Source organism: Cervus canadensis, chromosome 15, assembly GCF_019320065.1.
Source record: "Cervus canadensis isolate Bull #8, Minnesota chromosome 15, ASM1932006v1, whole genome shotgun sequence".
Lineage (NCBI taxonomy): Eukaryota > Metazoa > Chordata > Mammalia > Artiodactyla > Cervidae > Cervus > Cervus canadensis.
Genome location: NC_057400.1, coordinates 70,406,533 through 70,422,000, shown reverse-complemented (window position 1 = coordinate 70,422,000; position 15,468 = coordinate 70,406,533). Strand labels below are relative to the sequence as shown.

The following is a 15,468-nucleotide window of genomic DNA, read 5'->3' as shown; positions in this document are numbered from 1 at the left end:
TAATACTTGTGGATTCCCTTCCAATGTGGTGTGTTTCTACATAGCGAGTCTTAGAATCACAAAAAATACTTCACCTTGGGTGATTTAATTGTAATGGGTCTTTTGTCCACATTTATAGGACTGTGAGGCAAAATGCAAGCTTCTTCTAAATCACTCTCTCCATTTCCAATTTTTTCTTCTTCATCAGTAGATTCTGGCTTCTTAGGAACTATGTTTAAAAACACCATTCATTACAAAAATCATTAAATATGATTTTAAATTAAGAAATGTTTAAATCTGCATGAGAGTAGAGGATATGAATATTGTTTTCAAAGAAAACATGTAAATATCATTGTCAAGTGCTCAAATTACAAAAAGTAAAAACTATCATAGTTATTCTCACACGACATTCAGTAATAACTCTCCGCCACTGCATGTCAGGGACAGAAAGACAGTGACAATGTTAGAACGGAGAGAAGCCCTTAAGAAGGAGAAGCCCAGACGCTGACAGACTTTTTCATAAAGGGACAGAGAGTGAATATTTTAGTCTTTGCAGGCTATTCAATCTACTGCAAATACTCTACTGCTGCAGCATGAAAAGTAGCTAACTTTATTTGTGAACGCTGTTATTTAAACTTCATATAATTTTCATGTGTCACATTCTTCTTTGTTTTTTATAAAATAACTTAAATGCAAAACCCAGCCTTAGCTCATGGGCAGTACACAGTAAATGGCAGGCTACATTTGTCAACAGATCCTAATCTGCCCACGGACTAGTATATTGGTTCCATCACCAGGGTACAACTGAATCAATTAGATGCCTTTGGCTATGTTAGTCATTTTTTGCTTTTTGGCTGTGTTTAGTGTTTTTTTTTTTTTTTTTTTTGGCTGTGCTGGGTCTTCACTGCAGCTCCTGGGCTCTTTCTTGCCACGTGCGGGCTTCCACGAGTTGTAGTGCATGGGCTTCTTTCTGTGGTGCCTGGGCCCTAGAATATAGGGGCTCAGTTGTGGTGGCTCACGGGCTTAGCTGCCTCACAGCATGTGGAATCTCAGTTCCCTGACCAGGTATCAAACCTGCATCCCCTATGCTGGGAGGCAGATTCTTAACCTCCTGGCCACCAAGATATTCCCTTAAGTTAGTCTTTTAAACGAGAGAAATTTCTATTGAATTTGCAATTTAATATGTGGCGTTGCTTCCCTACTTTTAGTACTCTTCAAGGCTTTTAGTCTATTTCTTCTACTTTATAATATAAAGAGCAGACAACACAATAAAACACTAACATACCAAGTGTGGGTTGCTCAAAGCCTGCGAATTCCCCAGAAAGCCTGTATCATCTACACTGGCCCTTGCCCAGCTCCTATGAGCTGAGCTCTGAGACCTGGACACGCTCTCAGAGAAGAGTGTGCCTTAGGCACAGGACCACCCGCACCAGAGTGAACAGAGAGCTTGTGACTTATGTCAACTGTTCTACCCTGGACGGAGTCTGGGCAGTGGAGAGTGATCATGCAGGCCCCCCGTGGCCATGTGACTGACAGCCAACAACCCTGGACACCAAGGTTCAGGCGCGCGTCCCCAACAGAGAGCTTTGTCACATGTCACTGCTGGAAGAACCGAGCAGGACTCTGTGATTCACTAGAGGGAACCCTGGAAGGAAGCCTGGGCCTGGTGTCCTCTGGAATTTCCACCACGTGTCAATGCTGCTAATCTTCCTCTGCCCGTTTTCACAGTAATAACCAAGAGTACAATAGCTCTTCTGAGTCCTGCAGTGCCCTACCAGGGAATCATCAAAGTTAGCACAGGACCAGAAACATTAATTATTTTAAAATAGCAATTAAATATGTAACCCACATCAAGACATTTTAAGAGGTGACCATGTGAGCTCAGAGTCCAGGGAGGCAATAGCCACATGGGGATGGGACTGTTCTCCTCCCAGCTGAGATGCTATCTCCTGAGTCTCCTGGCCTCCTGGGTTAAAGGGGTCTCAGAAATGCTCTTTCCCTATTTCCTAATTCAAAGCATTTCCAGGATCCAGATAAGCTATGGTTCAAGCCCAGGAACAATCAATTCAGGATGGCTTCTAAAATAAATTAGTCTTCCATGACATTATTGCTTGCAATATTCATCAAAAAGTCACTAATTAATGTTATTTAATAGGTTCATCTGTGCATAAATCAATATAATTCATAAGAGTATAACCAAATACCTTGGTAGGTTTATAATCGCAAATGACCAAATTATAAAGTTTTTTATGTATTTTCATTCAAATTTTGGTTAATACAAAAACTCTTTTTCCTATCCCTACACAGCTGCTTCCTGAAAATATGAGTAACTCTTTTGGTTCCTTTTATAATAATCCTCCATGCTTCAGAACATTCAATATTCCAAATAAAAACACTTATTCACAAGAACAGCAAGAATAATTGCCACTGGAAAGATTAAATCTTTCCATATCTTATTACCAGGACAAGTTGTTTAAAAAACACTTCATCTTTCCCATCAACTTAATAAAGTTCACAATATTTTTCAGCATCAGTTTACTAGTTACCAAAACATAACACACTCAGTCCCAAAGGTGCATCATTATCTCATGTCTCGGCAAAACAAGCAGCATTTGTATACTTAATCATAAACACACATAAAAACATTACAGCAGTTGTGAAAATGCCCACGCGGTGAGCAACAGCCAACAGCCTCCCTCAAACCACAGACAGGAGGGGGACACAGGTGAAAGCATCCCCCTACACCCTTTACCTCCTTACCTCTCTTCTTCCTTCGTTCTCGAATTATCTTCTGAGCTATCCTCTTCCAACGGGGTAAAGAACTTAACAGTTTAAATTTGGACATTATAGAGAGGTCATTACAAACTGCAGGTCTCAGTTCATTAAAGAGGAACCTCAATCGTTCAATGACTGGGGCACAGACCTCCTTGTAAGAACGGCCCTGTTCTTGATGTGTCTACAAAGTTAAATACGAAAGGACAACTTAACAACGATACCCCGCCAACTGTCCACAAAGCACAGAAGAAAGAGAATCAAACTCTACTTACCTTAATGAGTGAGCATTTTGCTTGATAGACAACTCTACAAACATCCACCACTGATTTAGGCAACGTTCTATGCTTTACTTGCTCAATACCAAGTGTACCTGCATGAACTAAAGATAATGCCACGTGACCTGCGAAAGATATTTAAGATAAAGTGCAGATTAGTTATGACTGAAATATGTCAGTTGAAAGATCTATGTACGGCTAAAATACTGAGATTCATACCTAAATCTTCATGTTTTAAGAGGCAACATAACAGTAAGCGGCCAACCTCCTCCACAGGATGCTCAGGGGGAAAGGTGATGGGTGTGGTCAAGTGGCACTGCCTACAGTATCTTTCAATCTGACACAGAAAGTCCTGCAACAGAAACAGCCAGAGGTAACTTCAGAGCCAACCTTGCAACATCGTCATAAGTTCTAAGTGCTGCAACTTCTGATGCACTTGTGATCAGCGATGCTTCTCAAACCTCACTGGACACTGAAGTGAACCAGCTTCTTGACAGCCCTCCAAATAAGATGCAAACAAAGTCTGTGCTAAGGTGTTCACAAGTCAAAGTCCTAAGGTAAACAGAAGACACAGTGTGGGAAGGCCTCACTCACCTTCACGTTGTGATCCTGAATGTTATTGTCAGCGATGGCTTGCAGGAATGCCTGGGCGTGGTCCCCCAGGGCCTGTCTGTGGGAACAGAGCCGGGACTTGCTGGCAGGAGTGCCCCCAGGAGAGCTACAATGGTCCTCGTCTTTCTCCTCATTGTAGCTGTAGTGGATCTGGCTAGTCTGCAGGCCACCGGAGAAGATGGATGACTGAAGCCACTCTAGAGAGTGCATATACAAACGTTAAAAAAGAATCTGAGTGCACCATTCAGAAATAAACACTAGGGGAAAGAGAAAATTAAGCACTTCATTTAGGAGGTGAAATTCAGGATCACTCATATGAAAGTCTCATCTAACATATTTACATAGATTGGCTTATAATTCCTATGTCTACCTGAAAAAAGGTAACACCTTCCAGTTACTCAACACATCTTAAGTATGGAATCAGAACCCCAAATAATAGTTCCAGCATTTATAAAATAATAGTCCAACATTTACTGGACACCTACTCAAGTATAGCACTGTCCAGTTTCACAGATACCGTGTAAAAACTGAGTCTGTGTTTCTAACAGGGAAAAGAAAATGAGACACCACTTACAAAAGGAATCCACAACTTCAGCTGGGATAACTATACGCTACAAAGTACTATAGTGGGAATGTGCGGCAGCAAACACCCCATTATTTGGAGGGCTGATCCAGAATGTTTTTGTGATCTGGATGAAGACCAAGACACTGAGCATCCAGGTAGGAGAACAGCACATGTGAAGAGTTCCAAGGAGAAAAACATGTTGAGGATAATACATCTCCCTAAAGCATTAATCAAAAGACTAGTTCCAAACTGGGAAAGGAGTACGTTAAGGCTGTATACTGTCACCCTGCTTATTTAACTCAGATGCAGAGTACATCATGCAAAATGCCGGGTTGGATGAAGCACAAGCTGGAAGCAAGATTGCCAGGAGAAATATCAATAACCTCAGATATGCAGATGACACCACCCTTATGGCAGAAACTGAAGAGGAAATAAAGAACCTCTTGATTAAAGTGAAAGAGAAGAGTGAAAAGGCTGGCTTAAAACTCAACATTCAAACAACGAAGATCACGGCATCTGGTCCCATCACTTCATGGCAAATAGACGGGGAAACAATGGAAACTGACAGACTATTTTCTTGGGCTCCAAAATTGCTGCAGATAGTGACTGCAGCCATGAAATTATAAGATGCTTGCTCCTTGGAAGAAAAGCTATGACCAACCTAAACAGCATATTAAAAAGCAGTTTGTGATTAATTTGTCGACAAAGGTCCATCTAGTCAAAGCTATGGTTTTTCCAGTAGTCATGTGTGGATGTAAGAGTTGGACCATAAACAAAGCTGAACGCCAAAGAATTGATGCTTTTGAACTGTGGTGTTGGAGAATACTCTTGAGACCCCTTAGACTGCAAGGAGATCAAACCAATCAATCCTAAAGGAAATCAGTTCTGAATATTCATTGGAAGGACTGATGCTGAAGCTGAAGCTCCAATACTCTGACCACCTGATGCAAAGAACTGACTCCTTGGAAAAGTCCATGATGCTGGGAAAGACTGAAGGCAGGAGGAGAATGGGCCAACAGAGGATGAGATGCTTGGATGGCATCACCAACTCAATGGACATGAGTTTGAACAAGCTCTGGGAGTTGGTGATGGACAAGGAAGCCTGGCGTGCTGCAGTCCATGGGGTCGCAAAGAGTCGGAGACAACTGAGCGACTGAACTGAGAACATTAATCATATAATAATAATGAGAGACTATTGAACATACAAGACAAGAACTTAAGTAAGGGATGGCTGCTTGGAAACCTGAGATCCAGTGTGCTGTAAAGGAGGCCTGTGTGATGCACAGGCCAAGCACCATAAGAGCAAGTCCTCTATCAGTGCCAATGGGAATACCCATATAACTGCTATGATGACTAAACTGAGTCACCTAAAAGAATGTTTTATAACTACAGATTTTTTTATCAATAACTTGTGCTATCAAAGTATTTCTCCAAAACCCAAGCAATCAAATCTGGGTTCGCTCAATGTTCTTTGACTGGAAATTTAGATATTAAAGTATTCAGAGCATTCTCCAAAGTGCCACATTAATTCTTCCGAAACACAATCGTGACCAGACCTTCTCTGAACCTCTCCATTTAGAGCTCCCTCTTGTCTCTCTGCTCCAGTGGTGGCTTCTGATGTCCTAGAATGGGGAGATCCCCACACAACAAGACCACAATACCTACTGCTCCCCTCTACTCTGACACCTGGCAGCTCCTAGTTGATTTGGAAGAAGACAAGATCACCCATCTTAGACGCTCTGAGGCAGCAAAGTGCACAGGACCTGCACCAAAGGTCTGTCCAGAAGGCAGGATGAGCAGGCACCATGGCAATCCTTGCCCACCAGCTTTCTCCTCTAACCATCCACATGCACCAGCCCAAAGCTGATTTTCTCAATGTTGCCCTCACACACCCTGCCTGCTGGGACTCCAATTTCATGATAGTTCCACCTCCATGAGATCTTTCCCTCCACCCGCTCCTCACCTCCCATGCCACTTATCAATGGCTGCATTCTATCTTCTACCACCATCCAACCCGACCTGGTTATGGTGTCTAGGTTCAGGAAGTAACTGAGTGCAGCTGCTGCCGCCGCTGCTGCCAAGTCGCGTCAGTCGCGTCCGACTCTGTGCAACCCCACAGACGGCAGCCCACAGGCTCCTCTGTCCCCAGGACTCTCCAGGCAAGGACACTGGAGTGGGCTGCCATTGCCTTCTCCAAACTAAGGGCAGGGTGCATCTAACTCTATACGTGCTTATATCCTCAGTGCCTAACATGGTAACTTAACTTCCATGAGAGATTACTCAAGAGATGTGCATTGGATACTCAGTGGAGGAACAGATGGAGAAATGCATAAATATGTGAAGAGTCATTCAAATGTATCACAGGAGATATGGAGAAAATGTAATACTCTAGGTGGTTACGAACGCTGCCATCCCCAAATACGCTGGATTGGAGTCTGGTAAAAACACAATCCTCAAACAGAACACCATCCCGAAGAACCGTCAATCCACCACATGTAGATTTCTAGGCAGCAGGGAGCTGAGCCAATCTGTTAGAGGATGTGGAAGTGAGACCACACATAGGCTCAACCTTCCTACACACCCGTCAGCTTCCTCTGATGCCACAGGTCACACAAATGAAAGCCACTCACAGCTATTGCTACGAACTGGTGTAGCCTCACTATCCTTACATTTCCTCATCAACAACTGTGCTCATTCTTCTTCACTGTCCTTAACGGCACTTACAGCTCCAGCTAAAATAACCTGCTAATCTGTTAACAGAAAACAAAATTTTTCTTACTGGCACATTCGACCTCAACTGGAGACAGTGGTGTGCTCATAGCTAAATAGGAAGCATGTAATCCAAGGAGCAGGCCCAGATTCCTCTCAGTGTCTATAAGGGGTGAAGACAGACTTCCCAAATCTGGTATGGTAACAACTTCTTGGTCAGGCTGGGAAAGACAAATTTCATTATCAGTATGAAATGAAAATACAGTTAATTAACAACATTCAATCAAGAATTCCAACAGCTTTTATCCTTAAACAAGATATACTGTCGTAATAAAGACTGTGTCCTATAAAAGTGCGCTTAGGCTGCCCCACAATAACAGGAGATATCAGTAACTGAGAGCAGACGTCATGCACAGGTCTACTGGTGGAAAATCCAAAGCAATGATAAACAACTTAACTAGAACATTCCTGAGGAAATCAAACAGAAGGTAGAACAGAAAGGGTTCAAAAGAAAATAATCTTAAACTCTGCCAGTCACATGACAACTTATAAACAAAATTAATTTTTCCCTTCATAAGATCCTTTAAACATTACAACTGAGGCATAAATTAATACATTCTGTCACTTCTATATGCACATCTGGAAAGTCAATCTCAACATATAAATCCCAATGCTTATGGATATATAGAATGGACATATTTCTATTCTAAAACCCTATGCTATGAAATAGCTACTCCTCAAAAATACCTATCAAGATGGTAAGTCCTTCCAAATTTCTACACAGAATTACAATAAAATTGTAAAGATAAAAAGTTAACTTTTTTGTGTGTGTGGATCAGGGTTTGTATTTCTTACAAATTAACAATTTTAAAATAGTTTTTCAAGATCAGTACACCATAAATCTTAACAGGAATAAATGCAAATTGGCTTATTAAAAAAATTTCTAAAAGATTTTTGCGTTTCATTTAATGACCCCTTCCTCCAAAAGATCCAGCTATCAATACTAAAGGGTAAAAACCACTTATCAGACATATCCAGAGAGGGTGCCCACTGATGTCCACCTTGCTCACCACACACACAGCCTCACCTCCAGATACTGACCAACACAGAAAGCATGCATTGATTCCCGTGTGTCTTCAAACTGCAAAGCAGCTTCCAGAGCCACCACTGGGTCTTCCCCTACAAACTGAGCTGAAATAAAACAGACAAAAGTAACATGACTTCAGCACAGGAAACAGACTGTGCAGGTTAACTCCAAAGTGATATGATCTCTCACCCTCTGCCAGGGCTGTCTGGGTCAACTCAGAACCTGAAACAAGTTCCAACAAGTGTTGGAACAAAATCTGCATAATTATAAGAAATTCTTTAAATATGTCTGAATTTGCTGTGATAGAAAGTCACTTATAGACTAAAATGTATGAGGCCTGGAGCAGTTACTAAACTGATCATTTTAAACCAAATGGTCTACTTAAAATGACACATTCACAACCTTTATCCACAAAGTAAAAAGCGACGCCTTACCAAGAATACTGTTTCCTGTTAATGACTGCGTCTGGAAGTCCTTTATATCATACACTTTTCCATCAATCACAGTCCAGAAGCCTCCATCTTTATTGTGGTTCTCCAAATCAGCTTTGCGTATAAGTGTCACTTCCTCATTATTTCTACAGTTCTGACCTGTAAAAAATGACTCTGTGTATACAGAAACCAAAATCAATGAATCAATAGATCAATAGATAAAATGACTAGAACAAATTGCGTGAAAGAACTACAAGGTGAAATAGACAAATCCACAAACACAATAAGAAATTAACATACATCTTACTATAACTAACACCACAAACAAAAATTCAGCAAAGACACAGAACAATTTAAAACCAAAAACACCACGTGATAGGATGAATAGTAAGTCTGGCCATATACCAAGCATCAAGCAAATCTCAAAAATTTCAAATAAGTCAAGTTACAGAGTATGTACAATGACTACAATGCAGTTAAGTTAAAAACAGGTAAGGGAATTCCCTGGTGATCCAGTGGTTAGGACTCTGCGTTCACCATCAAGGGCCTGGGTTCAATCCTTGGTCAGGGAACTAAGATCCTGTAAGCTGTATGGTGTGGCCATAAATAAATAAATAAAGCAAGTAACAAAAAATTAAAATCTCTACATTTGAAACTATGCTGTCATTATACTGATGTCATAAAAAATTCCCAGAAAAAAAATGACTGGAAATCAGAAAACTGAAACGAACAATAATGCAAATACTGTAAATCAACAGTATAGCTAAGTATATTTTTGAAGACATTTCTGTCTTTAAATGTACATATTAGGAAAAAATAAAAGCTAAAAAGTAAGTTAATAAACATAAAATCAATAAAATTCAATACGTTAACAATGATACTTCAAAAAAAGAGAAAACTTCATTAGTCACCTTTGGAAGCATTAGGACTCCAACTTACTATCACAGAAATCAGTTAAGGTGGGCTGGGGGTGATGGTGAGTCAAGCTAGGCTCATGTCTTTCCTGTGCAAATTGTACCTCGGGTTACCAGCTGAGGGCAAGGTTGCTTGAGGATTGTACAGTGGACACACTATACATGAACTCCCTGGTCCACGTGACAGAACTGAAGGGGGAGTCACCCAGCACCGTGGGTGAGACAGAGAGCACACAGCAGGACCTCAGAAACACTCCAACCCAGCAAAACTGAAACCAAACCTCATCAAACCCATCAGCAGTTCATAGAGAATATCACTGACAAAAGGTGTTGGGACTTGAAGAAGAGAATGCAATAAACCAAGTTCAGAAAATGTGAAATCCTCCAGAACAAACAGCCTACTTCTTTAAAAAACAACAAGAAAAATAAACAGTACAGCCAAAGTGAGGGAGGCAAGCCTGGAGATACACTGTTGGGTAGAAAAACAAGTATATACGACCTCGACTAGAGAGGACCTGTCTACATCCTGACTCAACACAACCACTGATAAAAAGGGTAATGGATCTGTTCATCTTGGACAGAACAATGCAACTGTGCTTTCATTCTCCCAAAAAAGTTTTTATCGTTAACAGGTAAAGTGTGCAAAAATCTTTAAAGACAGAAATTCACTTTAAAATAATACAATCAATCAGATAAAAAGTATAGAAGAGCTTGGGGAATGTGAGTAATTTTTTTTTTTCCTGGCCACGCCATGCAGCATGCGGGATTTTAGTTTCTGACTAGGGATTGAACCTGTGCCCCCTGCAGTGGAAGCTTGGAATCCTAACCGCTGGCCTGCCTGGGAAGTCCTTAGGAATGTAAATACTTGATGGTCCATTCATTATATTATCTTCTCTACTTTTATCTGTTGGAACATTTTCATAATAAACATTATAAAAATATCACTATGCTAACTAGCATAATTTCTCAAAAAGTTAGAAAAATTTCAGATTAAATCCTAAGGAAAAATAAATAAATAAATGTAAAGAACAGTGTAGTACCAGCACAATAATGACATTTAGAGCAATAGAACAGAATAAAGAACCCAGAAATAAATCTTCACAATATATAGGCAAATGATTTTCTTTTTTTACAAGAATGGCAAGACCTTTCAATGGGGAAAGGACAGTCTTTTCAACAAATGATGCTGCAAAAACTGAATATTCAAATGCAAATGGACCTGTACCTTTCACCATACACAAAAATTGACTCAAAATAGATTAAAAACCTAAACATATGAGCTAAAACTATAAATAAAACTCTTAGAAAAAAAACAGGAGGAAAGCTTCGTAACACTGGATCTGTCAATCATTTTTTTAGACAAGACACCAAAAGCACAGACAAGCTTCATTAAAAAAAAAAAAAAAAAAAATCAAAGGACACTATCAACAGAATGAAAAGCCAACCCACAGAATGAGAAAATACTTGCAAGTCGTATATTCTCAGAATATGCAACAAACTTCTACAACTCAACAACGACAACAAGAAACTTGACTTAAAAATACTTGAAATGACATTTCTCCAAAGATACGTACATGGTCAACAGGCTCATAAACAGATGCACACCACCATTAATCATTAGGGAAACCAAATCAAAACTACAATGTAATACCACTTGATCCTAATAAGATGGCTACTATTTTTTTTTAACTTTTTATTTTGTTTTGGGGTATAATCAATTAACAATGCTGTGACAGTTTCAGATGAACAGTGAAGGGACTCAGCCAAACATATTCACTCTCCCCAAAACTTCCCTCTCATCCAGGCTGCCAAATAACATTGAACAGAGTTCCACGTGCTATACAATAGGTCCTTGTTGTTTATCCATTTTAAATACAGCAGTGCATACATGTTCATCCCAAACTCCTTAACTATCTCATTTCCCATCCTTCCCCAGGCAATCTTAAGTTTGTTCTCTAAGACCATGAGTCTCTGGTTTTATAAGTAAGTTCATTTGTATCATTTCTTTTTAGATTTCACATATATGGGCTGTCATATGATATTTCTCCTGTCTGTCTGACTTCCTTCACTCAGTATGACAATCTCCAGGTAGGACGGCTATTATTTAAAAAACAAACAAGTGCTGGCAAGCAGGTGGAAAAATCAGAACTGTTCCTTTGTGCACTGCCCGTGGGAACTTAAAATGGCACAGCTGCTGTGGAAAACAGAATGGCAACTCCTTAAGAAAGTAAAAACACAATTATCAGTGCACTGGTGCTCAATCACTCAGTCATGTCCGGCTCTCTGACCCCACAGACTGCAGCCTGCCAAGCTCTTCTGTCTAGGGAATTGTCCAGGCAAGAACTCTGAACCGACTTTTGGCTATATACCCGAAAGAAGTGAAAGCAGGAGCTCAGACATCTACACATCTATATTCACAGCAGCATTAATCACAATAGCCAAAAGGTGGGGACAATCAGTATCCATTAACAGATGAATGTTAAATCTGTTACAAAGAAGATGTGAAATATATATACACACAATATACACACACAAATATGTGATAAAATACCACTCAGTCATAAAAAAGAATGAAATCTGCCATCTGCAACATGAATAGAAAAAACTGTGTAATCATCAAGAGATGCAGAAAAAAGTATTTGAGGAAATTTAATGTCCATTCAGAAACCAAAGGAAACATCCTTAATATTTTAAGGTATCTACAAAGAAAAAACTACAACAAATATCATACTTCATGTGTGAACTTTGGGTAGTTTTTCCTCTGTTCCTAGGAGCAAGACAAGAGTGCCCATCATCACCACTTCTATTCCACAGTGCACTAGGGTGCCAGCAAGTATAGTATGTTCTGGCAGGAAGCTCACACTCAGAAGCAGACACAGGCAGCCACTGATTTAGTCAAAGGTGGTACTCGAGAGGAGAGACTACAATAGTCCTTCCACCCAGAAGTGCTGGCACAACGATCCTACAGACAAAACACCTATGGAAAAAAATGGCATATCATCTCTAGGAATGGAGGTGGAACAGTGAGTACTTCCACACTTCGTAGAGATGAGGACCAGTACAATCACTGTGGAAATCTGGCATTCTCTACTAAAGCACGCCTTACAAATCACCAAGAAACAGACAAAAAAACATTTAAGCAATTAATTTGTTATGGGTCACATGCCTATCTGATAAAAGGATCAAGAGAAGTAGGGGAACGGCAAGCACAAAAGCCCGGAGAAATCTTTCAGTAAGACAGAGACAGTGTTTGGGAAGGTTCTGCTTAATAAATGGTTTCCCCTGTGATCAGTCTCAAAGTTGCTTTTGGTAATTTTGTGTATATGTTATACTTTAAAATAAAAAAATGTCTTATAATAACTGTCTGAACTGCTGATCAAGTTACAAGCTCTCAACCATATGGAGTAAACAGACAAAAGTCACAAATGACCATTTAAGTTCACCAAAGTAGATGAATTGTGTTGAAAATATTAGCTATAATAAAGAAATAAAAAATAATGTTCAATATCCTAAGGCTGGTTATTTTCCTTAGGACACTTGTTACTTTTTGTGTTAAGTAATCCATATAAAAATGACAGTCTACAACCGTAGAAAGGCCTACCTTGCTTCAGGTTTCCTATAAAATGAAAGGTAAACCACAATTAATTCTGTAAGTCCAAGAAGTCACAGTGCTTAGACTTAAGATTCAAAAGTGTCAAAGTTCAAAACTTTGAAAAGGTAAGTTCATTCCCATTTGGTAAGCACTAGAGACAGTAAGGATGGGAAGTGCCCAGTTGACTATGGAAATTCCATAACTCATTAACATCACATAAGGCCAGTGAGTTTAAGAAAGCCCTCCCATATCAATGTCTGCCTCCAAAGCAGGATCATAACTAAGCACTTCAACTATATCTTCTGGAGACAATTCCAAGAAAGGATTTTCCAGAATGCTCTAAAATAATCCAATTCAGGATGTAACAACCATTACTAACAGAAAAATTTTTCTTAAATATAACCCAAAACTACTCTGATGTGGATTATCTTTGTTTTCCACTTACACTACTATCAAAGTGCTCAGTCACTTCGGTCGTGTCTGACTCTGCGGCCCCACTGACCGCAGCCTGCCAGGCTCCTCTGTCCAAGGGACTCTCCAGGCAAGAATACCGGAGTGGGTTGCCACCTCCTTCTCCACACTACCGTCAGTGAAAATGGCAATAACTGGTGTTCCTTTGTCAAATTAGTCTTTCAAATCAAAGAGCAGACTAGGACAAAACTTCCCCCAGTGCAAGTCCTTAAGTGAAGATGCCATACCCATGATGCCAGGCCAGGCTAGCTCTTCAAGGTCGTCCCTCTCCTTTCCTGGAGCCAGGTGGTTGAACCGATCCAGATGCTCGAGCAAGCCGCCCAGTAAAGGCACAGCCCCAGCCTCCTGCATGAGGCCAGCGTTTTTACTGAGCAGGAGCACGACAGAGACCACCAGTTCCGGGAGGAGAATGCCTACATTAAAAAGAGAAGGAAAAAGGTGTGAGACTTAAAGCAAAAGTCTTTATCCTATAAAATCACTTTACAAGCTTGGGCTGCATTTAAAATAACAACATAAGGAACACTTGTCCTTCAGTATATTCAGCAAACATAGGTATCAAACAGAACCCTTTGAGTTATAAAAATACTTTTTGAAAACACTGTTTTAACACAAAAGGAGTAACTAGAGTTTTTTATTCAGAAAAACTAAGTGTTTCCAACTAAGTTAATCATCAGAAAAAAAGCATTCCATCATAATAATCTGTCATAGAATTAACTGGAAAAAATATTAAGCAATATAAAGGCAACTAATTCTTATGTTGCTGAAATAAAATTAGACAATTACCATTTACTTCATTATTGAAGTGCTAATAACAGTGGTATGACTCTAAAGCACCAATTCTATATACACCAGGTTGTTTAACTCTAGAATTGCAACTAAAAAAGCAAAAGGTGAAGCCGAAAGGCTAGGACTAGATATAGCCTAGTCCACAGTACGAGACATGTAGTCTAGCCTACAGGACTAGATATATGAGGTAAAGGCATGCAAGCTTATCACAAAATGATACATTTTACATCACATCAATCTCCAAAAATAAATACACGCAGACATTTAGGAAACAAGTACCAGTGAAGTCCCCTTCCACAATGCAGGCCACCTCTGCGAAGTGCCGCCAGCTGGTGGAGGCCACGCTGGCCGCCACGGGCAGTATGTCCCCAGTGTGTGTGCACAGAAGGGCTGTGTACTTCTTCAGCAAGGACCCGACCCCCATCAGCTCAGGACCTGGGGGCAGATGCACAGAGTCTCATTTGCACTATCAAAATTTACTTTGTAAACAAACTTCATTGTCTCACTATTCTATCCTTATCTATTATATCTTTTACCTATAATAATTTTTTCAAACAGGAGTGGTTAACCCTTACTTAGTCCTCCTTTTACAGCACATAATTTGAGAAACAGTGAGTTTGGATGTATCGATTTTTAAACACTGAACTACACAGTGTTTAAAAACACTAAGCCAAAGTTATAACTTAGAGTTCTAAAACCTTATATCCAATATATATGTTTTCCAAGTCCAAATCTTAAAGCCTGAAAATTACTCTCAATGAACAAAGTTACGCAGTTTTCAATGTCATAAAAAATCGTCAACTCCTCCTGCTACATGGCTCTTAACAGCATTTTAGTCCCTGTGAGTTTATGACACCTCTTTCAGACTGAAATGGTTCGCTGATTTCAACCTGAAGTTTTCCATCCTCTACAGGTGCCTAACTACTTTCAGGAAGTAATCAAGTTGTTTTAGAATACACTAGCTATCAAAACACTAACAGAAGTAGCAGACCCTTCCATCCCTGGCACAGAACTATCCTATAAAGAGCCAACCACTCCTTTGGAGTTTCTGCAAAGTGCCCTACTCTACACAGTACACAGAACTCAGCTCTTTCTTACATATCATCCTAATTCTCACAGGCACCCTCAAGTCTCATCCTAACAGTCAACAACTCCCAGGAGACTCTGTCCCACATATCCAGCAGCTAATAAACTAAAGCTGTAACTGAGACTCTCTTCCTCCAACGATGATGCATTTCTCCTACTACACCCATCCAGCTTACCAGGGTGACA

At 40.1% G+C, this 15,468-nt stretch overlaps 1 protein-coding gene across 5 annotated transcripts in view; it reads right to left on the bottom strand.

Annotated features, from left to right (window-relative positions):
• The window catches only part of HERC2 (HECT and RLD domain containing E3 ubiquitin protein ligase 2), a 240,063-nt gene that overhangs the window by 130,212 nt on the left and 94,383 nt on the right, over positions 1 to 15,468 (bottom strand). For 4 of the 5 annotated variants that reach the window (XM_043488204.1, XM_043488205.1, XM_043488207.1 and 1 more), the window contains 10 exons: positions 14,476 to 14,631; positions 13,638 to 13,823; positions 8,437 to 8,607; positions 8,003 to 8,106; positions 6,986 to 7,136; positions 3,624 to 3,838; positions 3,249 to 3,381; positions 3,027 to 3,154; positions 2,740 to 2,935; positions 75 to 208 (listed from right to left, as the gene is read on the bottom strand). In XM_043488204.1, the coding sequence (XP_043344139.1) occupies positions 75 to 208; positions 2,740 to 2,935; positions 3,027 to 3,154; positions 3,249 to 3,381; positions 3,624 to 3,838; positions 6,986 to 7,136; positions 8,003 to 8,106; positions 8,437 to 8,607; positions 13,638 to 13,823; positions 14,476 to 14,631 (1,574 nt within the window). The remainder of the gene's footprint in view (positions 1 to 74; positions 209 to 2,739; positions 2,936 to 3,026; positions 3,155 to 3,248; positions 3,382 to 3,623; positions 3,839 to 6,985; positions 7,137 to 8,002; positions 8,107 to 8,436; positions 8,608 to 13,637; positions 13,824 to 14,475; positions 14,632 to 15,468) is intronic. The other variant, XM_043488206.1, reaches the window with a different exon arrangement.